Raw genomic sequence first — 7,982 nt, 5'->3', positions numbered from 1 at the left:
AAACTGAGCCCGGCCTCGTGGTTTCCTTTTTTCTGTCATTTTTGCACACATAATGGTAACCGATTGACAACGAAAACGCACCGGTGACTCAACACAAAATTCACTTCGTTATGTATTCACTGCATTGTGCACAAGAGGGCAGAAGAGTCACAGAAAGCAGTGAGGTAAGTTATGAACAGTGTCAATAATTTGCAGATGTCACAAACTGAAACACAATCTACATGTAGCACAACACACACAACCATTCACATTATAATAATTAAAATCATCCCTATAATGGGAAGGCCTTTATGAAATGCAATTAAACCACCCAGTAAATATAAGCGGAAATGCTACTACCTGATGCATCAGTAAACATAATCTAATAATATAGTTGCTTTTACTTCTATACTTTATCTTGCTACTAATAAACACTTTTACTCAAGTAAAAGTTTGAATGCAAACGTTTTAGCCTGTGTGTGTTTACAGTGTGGTTTTACTTAAGTCAACACATTAGCCCGACTGCTAATTTAATGACTAATAAGAAAAAGATTCAAATATTTTTCTTTAACGAGGACATAAAACTATTGTAAAGCCTATTACTGTAGTGTTTCCCGTAGGACTGTAAGAACATTGTATGTAAAACCTTAACATGATAGGTGTTCTCCATCTTAGTTTAACTTATTAGCTTAACTAACGTTTGTTAATAAGCACTAAACACCATTAAAAACAGCAAAACTGCAAATTTCAACTTGGGATACAAAAATCAACACAGTGAAGTAAATGCAAGTAAAAGCAGTGACATGAGGTCAATGAAAAATAAGAAACAAGTTTTTCCTGTTTTAACTGCAGAGGTGTATATCAAACATTGTGCCAAACAAATTTAAGTACGGTACAAACCACTTTAACCTCATGGTGGCATTGGATGGACACTTTAGGGGTCACGGATATTTTTGTAATTCAGCCATAAACATGAATAAATGTGGCAAATTTCAGTGCAGAACAGACAATAATAAATACTTATCGCTCAAAGACACAATGTGAACCTCGTTCTGGCAAAGATGAACAAATGTATAGTCTGAAAACCATTAAATGTCAAACATTTCAACAAACTTTTCTTACAATACTGGTCATAGAAGTAAGAAAGTGTTTGTTCGGAGAACAATGGTTTCTTTCCGTATTTCCTAAGTTCAGTATTCATGTTTATTGTTTTCTAGCTATATCAATATTGAGGTAGAAACAAACCCTGATGTAAATAGTTCTGAAAGCATGACTCCGTTCTTGTGTCATCGGTCCAGTTTAGTCTGGCCTTATGTGGCCTTATTTTACACTGTTTATAGTTTCTGCCTGGGGAGCGGGGCTGTGGCAGCGCTCTCAGATATTTGGCCTGGTTTACGTAGGTCTGGCGAGCTCCACAGCTGCTCTCACAAACAGAGTCTCGCGTGAAAATAAATGCTGCGTTCCATCAGACCAAAGTCGATGTTTACGTCAAGTGAAAACAAATCAGCAGTGACCTCATTACAGAAAATAATGTTTTTAAAGCTTTTCCTAAATGTGAGATGCTGTTACATTGATTTGTATTTGTATTTTGTTGTTTTTTTTTACTTGAAGAAGTAAAACCTTGCAGTAAAAATAACCAGTTACCAGTAAAGATTCTGGTATTGAATAGTAAAATGGGAATTATAAAAAAAAGAAAAAACTGAATTAAAAATATTGACAGTAAATTATGGATAGTCACCCCTCTGTCAATGGATGCTCTGTATGTATCATTTGAAAGTGTTGAAGTGGAGATCATTTTAATTATTTCATATAGAGTAAGGTAGTAAACGATGCACTATATTTTATAAGGTTCTCATAGGAAGAATATTTGAAGAAGTATTTAAATGATGTACTCCAATACCATACTAATACTACAATGTACTGTAAATACACCACAGGTAAGAGCATAGCCTCAGTACACGAGTCTTATCAGCATTTAATTAAAATATTGGAGTTGAGGTACTCATTAGGACGAAAGATAACCTGTGACTTCATATTGGATCATTATTACTTTAGCATTGAGGTGAAAGCTACATTTTTGATGTTGTATATGTTTGAAACTTAACATAGGAAGGTACGAAACGAATGGTCATAGATGTTGAATATATGCAGTGGAGTAAAGGTATAAAAAAGCATGAAGTTGTAATGGTTCAGTAAAAATAAAGTTCCTCAAATTTATTCTTAAGTACAGCAACTATCACGAACTTTAACTTGTTTGACGGTAGAAAGAGTCCACAGGAACTGCATGTTCCATTTTCTAGAATAAATGTTTGTTTTGTCAGATTAGACTTTATTTCAAGTATGTGATGAATTTATTAGTTCAAAGGGATCCAGGTCCAAATATTTAGAAATCTGTTTTTAGGATATTTTTTTTTTTTTTTTTCAAAAATCCCCAAAGAAACAAGGAAGGTAAATAATAAACAGATAATGGAGATAATGGATCTTGGTGGGACTTCAACATCATGCAACTTTTCGTGTCAACACCAAAAGTCCCTCAGTGACACGTGGACTCACACAAACCCGGCGCTTCACGTCCTAGCCTCATTTCTGCTGATCGATTATGGCTCTAAAACAGGATGACACCTGAGCCCCTGCGGACAGAACCAACCCCTTTTACCGGAAAAGACAAACATTAAAAGTTACAAAATGAGGCACTGCGCCTGCTAATACTCCGTAAAACGGGTTCCTGTCCTCTTATCACTCCAGACTGAACTTGAACGTTTGGTGGGAGTCGGAGGTTGGACTCTTTGGCAGCAGAGTCATGAGATGCCTTTGCCCCAGATTCCCCATTTATCTTTGAGCTCACTGATGTGCATGAGTGCCCTGCATGCTGGGTTTTTCCACTGGCTATTGGCGAGTGCTTGCACACAACATTGTATCTGCATGCAATTTTTAAGATGTGGATGACGATTGAGCAACGCAATGGAAGTGATGTAGAAATTTAAACTGAACTTTTACTCGTTTTTAATGCACATCTTCACCATTTTTGCTGGATAAATTTACCTCCATAAACGTCCTCGGTGTGACGATCTCGAGCGCTGATATTTTTTTGGTTTTTAGTGTTGGATGGATTTGACCAAACAACTAAACAGCAGACTAAGACTGACATAGGAAGACTTCCCCAAAAACTGAAGGCTCTTACCAATATTCAGTTATGTCGGTATGACCGTGAGTTTACTGATCCTGTTATCTTGCGCAACTGAAGTTTTGGCTCTGCTCTTGTTCTGTCAACTGAACCACACCAACTCATGGTTTGTTTACTTCTCAAAAATGGATTCACTTTTTAGTTCCTATAGTTTTCCCCAAAAAGTCCACCAAATTCATTTATTTGCATCAATGTCTTATAGGTTTTCTAATATGAAACGGTGTCAGAAAGACGACAAATTTTCTCAGCCTTCCAAAAATCACTGTTAAAAAAGGAATCAGTTTTATGACATGACAACATGTTTATGGAAGCGTCACTGTTTTGGTTATAATAAGAACATTTTCAAGATTAGGAGAGCTTCATCGTCGTGGCGATAAACATGTGGTTGATGAGCCGTTCTCATGCTTTTTAAAAAGTCGGATGTTTTGTTGACCCACCCATCCAACCACACCTCCTCCCTACACAGACTGTGTTTCTCCAGAACAATTTCCTCTGATTTCTTCCTTTATAATTTATTTTGGCACATCGCAATACATATCGTTGAATCGTCAGCATACAGTACATACATTCTGCATTGTAAAACTGTAAAACGTCTTTGTCAAATGAGTCCCGGACAGAACAACTGCAACTGTAAGTCTCAGGCTGGAAAATGTATCATCAGGGTGTGAATTTAAGACAAAATAAAGACACAAAAAAATGAGACGGTCCCTCAGAGTGGACAGACCTCCTACAAGCCCAACGGTCTGCCCCGCTCGTCCTTAAACTTTGCACAGAGCAACCCAGCGTGGCCTTTGCAGTAATAAAAAAAGACCTGAATGATGGGAGACCCGCGTCAGTGAAGTGACACGGGTGTGTTTATTCTTGGCGGGGATCGCGGGACGTTTTTAGACCCGAATGCCTTCCCTGATACGCCGGCAGGAACAGGGCAGCTTTGGCGGGAGGCCGGCGTAGACCGAGCCGTTAGTAAATGACTAGATTCAGTTGAAGCTCCGCCGACATGAATCACGTCTCAGGTCCTTCTGGATGCCAAAAATGTTTGTCCTTGTATGTGTCTCTCAGCAGGCTGTTCTGGAACTGTTTGACTCTCATGTTTGAACGGGAAGATAATCCGACAACCAGACTTTGTTCAGTCTATTCTTAGCTGTCCGTGTACACATTGCAAAATGTTCCCTGCATATAATTTCAAAGAAAAGTCAATTCCAGCGCATTTATTGATCGTTCTAACAGTCACCAGTGATGCATGTCTTCACAGCAATCTGAACATTTTAATGTGAAATATAATGATAAATTCTTAATATATGAAAATGATATCTAATAAATTATGATGATTCCTTATGAGAAATTTGCTAATTTATTGCGAGAAACAAAACAAAAAACTCAGCGTGCAATTAAACATTTTCTCTTACTGTGAATCTACTGCAGGATTTTAAACCCTTTTTGTTTTATTTTGTAAATAGCACTAAGAAATGAGGGCATTTCATTTGATTATATATGCATGTCTCTCCTGACACGTGAAGTTTTGTTGTTTTAAAATAAAAAGACAGTTTAAAGTGCAGAAACTGTGACACGTGCATATGAAGGAAAACACATGATCTCAGGGAAGCATTAAACTCTCTCCTTGCAGAATTTGTTACAACAATGTGATGAGACATTTGAATAGTGTCTCTTAAAACAATTCCAGCGCAAGAATTAACAGCAGCAGGTGGACGGCTTTAAGGTCAAGTTGAGCAGTTATGAAGGTGACGGACATTTTTGCAGGTTTGTAGTCGCGTCACTGACCAGAGATCTGCTTTCAGTGAATTTATGCACAGATATAACCAAAAACAAAGTTTACAGCATGTGTCCTTTGTAGTCGTTGATCGTCCTGACCGTCCTAACCTTTACTCGCTGTTACTGTGTTTTTTTCCAGAAGCTGGTGACCCACATTGAAGCTGAGGTGAGGCCTTACGTAAACTGTATTATCACCTGCATTAATCGCTTCTAATCATGTCAAAGCTAAACAGATTAGATGTGTTTAGTAAGTAGGCTGCATGTGTTGCCTCACTGAGTTACGAAGCAGCTGGTCTGTAGTGAATCGCATCAACAGAGGCGCATGTGAGGCACAAAACAAGTGCATAACAGTGTTTTCTGAAATAATACTTGTGCTTCTTTTGGCATCTATCTATCTGTCTGTCGGTCAGTCGGTCGGTCGGTCGGTCGGTCTGTCTGTCTGTCTACTTGTCTGTCTATCTATCTGTCTATCCGTCTGTCTGTCTGTCTGTCTGTCTATCTATCTATCTATCTATCTATCTATCTATCTATCTATCTATCTATCTATCTATCTATCTATCTGTCTATCTGTCTATCTGTCCATCCATCCATCTAAAATTAGATACATAGATGCTGTCTGCAAGAATTTTTTTTTTTTATTATTTTTCAAGTCATATGAAGAAATAGATGAAAAAACTTTTTACACAGTTGAGTTTTTTTTTTCCAAAACCTTTGGTCATAATAAAAAGATGATATACACAAGCAAAAAAAAAAAAGTCTATCTATAGATTACAGCTTCAAAAACACCATCATCATCATTGCCACCACCTTTCATCTCCATCTCCGGTGATGGACTATGGGATGGGTGGCAAGCTGACGGTGTGGGAGGGGAACGGGGTTTAGGAGGAAGCAGGTGGAGCGGTCGATGTCTCAGTCTTTCCACTGTCACTGCTTTTACTGAGCTTTCGGTTCAGAACCATTTCCCGGGCGATGCAGGTCACCTGACCGTCGGCCACTGTGTAGGTTTTACTCCTGCAACACAAACGAAGCCACATTTTAACCTCCCACAACCAAAAAAACAAAAACAAAAACAAACGTAACGACTTCAGATTAACTTGTGATGTAGTTAAATTTTTTTTTTTATGTGAACACACTCACTTTTGATTTTCAGATGCGTTCTGCATGCCGGGCTGGTTCTGTTTTGCAAAGAAAAACGAAGTCCACCAGTGGCCAGAGTCTTGCCTTGGAAGTCCTACAAGGAACAAAAGGTAACTTTACTTATTATGCTTTGGGATGACGCCACTTATTTTTTTGTTTGTTTGTTTGTTTGTTTTTCTTGTACATTTTCAGTATAAAACCAGGTTCTTCTTCATACCTGGGTGGTGTGGAATGACCTCTCCTGTGTACTCGGCACTGCCACAAGAGCTGTTACTGGAGGTGGATCCGAGACGCCCTGGAGGAGAGACATTTCTTTTAGTGGGGGAAAAAAACAACAACCATATCGTGTGCTGTTTACGCCCGTCACTGAAATGAGTGCACTATAAATGCACTGGGGCCTCTTCTGACTCACTTCTGTAGTAATCATGGGTGGCTATGAGGGAGCCACTTGATGGAATTGCTGCCATTTTCTCCGACCTCAAGGTGGAAAACCGCTCAAAGAGGGAAGATGGTAACCTGAAAGAGAAGATGAGGCGTTATTAAACTGGGAAGAAAAAGAAAAAAGGACTCTACCACCTTCTCACCGTCATTTAAACAATTTTTTTTTTTTAGCAATTCCATCTAATTATATATTCCTCAAATGTTATGCATCTTGTACTGCTGTCACCACTGCATGTAAGTAGTGCAGTGCTTCAGCAGCTGTGCTGCATTCATTCATGCTGCAGAGTGATGAAGCAGAAGCAGCTGCCGCTGAGAGTCCTGTTTCCCATGAGTCAAATAACCAGACTGCGTGTGAGAGCATGAAGTCAGATAGCGTTATGCATGAGCTGGCTGCATGACCGCAGAAGTGGCAGGCAGAGGATTGCGCCAGAGTTCATGTCAGTTTTCCTGGGAGATGTCCAAGTCGGACATCACCGAGGCCTCTACCCACATTTTATGGAGGTCAAAAACAACAAAAAATAATCATTTTTGAGGATATATTAAATGCACAGCAAAAAAAATGTGTTGTATATTAAAAAAAAAATCTACTTTTATCTAGCAAATATAAAATGATTACCAGTGGGTGGGAAAAAAAAAATATCAGAGTGCCTTGAATATATTGACGGTCTGGAGAACCGGTTGAAGGCTGTGAAGCTCAACACCAGGTGGCTTTGCGGATTTCAGGGAGCAGACAAAATACACGTCTGCGCTCCATAACCCAGATAGAAACAGCAGCTGGTGCACAAACAGTGGCCACAAGGCCATTTTTACATACTAATTAATACTTACTGCATGTGCATGGGATCAGTTAAATAAGCAAAACCTTGTTTTTCACTTGTGCAAAAGCTACATTCATATTTTGGGGTTAAGTCAGAGAAATGTGAGGGGAAAACTAAGCAGGACTTCTAACCTGTTCTATTATGAAGTTTGAAAAGATTCACTAAACTTTGTACGTAAAATTTTGTTTTTTTTACATCCACAATTAAAGAGTTTTTAAACGTTAAAAAGCACTGAGTGGTGTTATTTTTTGACCTACCTTAAAGAGCTGGATGATGTCGGCACCGGATGCGGACGGCTGGAAGTAGAAGACGCGCAAGTTGTTACCAATGGCCCATTTGTGTTTGAACTACCTTTGTTGACTCTCTTGGTCTCTGCACCGGCTTGAAGCCTCTCAGCGCCTTTTTATAGGAGCTGGCCTTGGCGCGTGCTGCGGTGGCACGGGGCGGGGAATGTGACCGCTCGAGGACATCAGATGAAAAGGATGCTTGGAGAGGCTTTAATTAATTAGCGGTCGGTTCATGTAATACCATTTTTTTTTTTGTAAGTTACATTTAAATTAGTGACACGGGGACAGACGAGCGGTTTTAAACGTTAAAAAAAAAAAACTTTTCCAAGATTAAAACTAGTAACCCAACTAGTGTCTGTTTTGTAG

General features: G+C 39.0%; 1 protein-coding gene across 1 annotated transcript; it reads right to left on the bottom strand.

Annotated features, from left to right (window-relative positions):
- Window positions 1–4,356: 4,356 nt before the first annotated feature.
- On the bottom strand, window positions 4,357–7,698 carry ppdpfa (pancreatic progenitor cell differentiation and proliferation factor a). The gene is made up of 5 exons (XM_069141314.1): window positions 7,587–7,698; window positions 6,483–6,586; window positions 6,288–6,365; window positions 6,071–6,164; window positions 4,357–5,944 (listed from the first exon to the last, which is right to left on the bottom strand). The coding sequence occupies exons 2-5, from the start codon at window positions 6,535–6,537 to the stop codon at window positions 5,812–5,814; spliced, it is 360 nt and encodes a 119-aa protein (XP_068997415.1). The 5' UTR covers window positions 6,538–6,586; window positions 7,587–7,698; the 3' UTR covers window positions 4,357–5,811.
- Between the last annotated feature and the right edge of the window lie 284 nt (window positions 7,699–7,982).

This window comes from Embiotoca jacksoni, unplaced genomic scaffold, assembly GCF_022577435.1.
Source record: "Embiotoca jacksoni isolate LCO1_2020_lvr unplaced genomic scaffold, fEmbJac1.0.p SCAF_9, whole genome shotgun sequence".
Lineage (NCBI taxonomy): Eukaryota > Metazoa > Chordata > Actinopteri > Embiotocidae > Embiotoca > Embiotoca jacksoni.
This window is presented reverse-complemented; position numbering and strand designations above follow the sequence as displayed.

What these genes read in the sequence shown, in the direction of transcription:
- ppdpfa (XM_069141314.1), bottom strand. Translation starts at nt 6,537, where the DNA reads ATGGCAGCAATTCCATCAAGTGGCTCCCTCATAGCCACCCATGATTAC. An exon ending in CACCCATGATTACTACAGAA is followed by an intron (nt 6,366 to 6,482) that starts GTGAGTCAGAAG and finishes TCTCTCCTCCAG; the next exon opens with GGCGTCTCGGATCCACCTCC. An exon ending in GGTCATTCCACACCACCCAG is followed by an intron (nt 6,165 to 6,287) that starts GTATGAAGAAGA and finishes TGTTCCTTGTAG; the next exon opens with GACTTCCAAGGCAAGACTCT.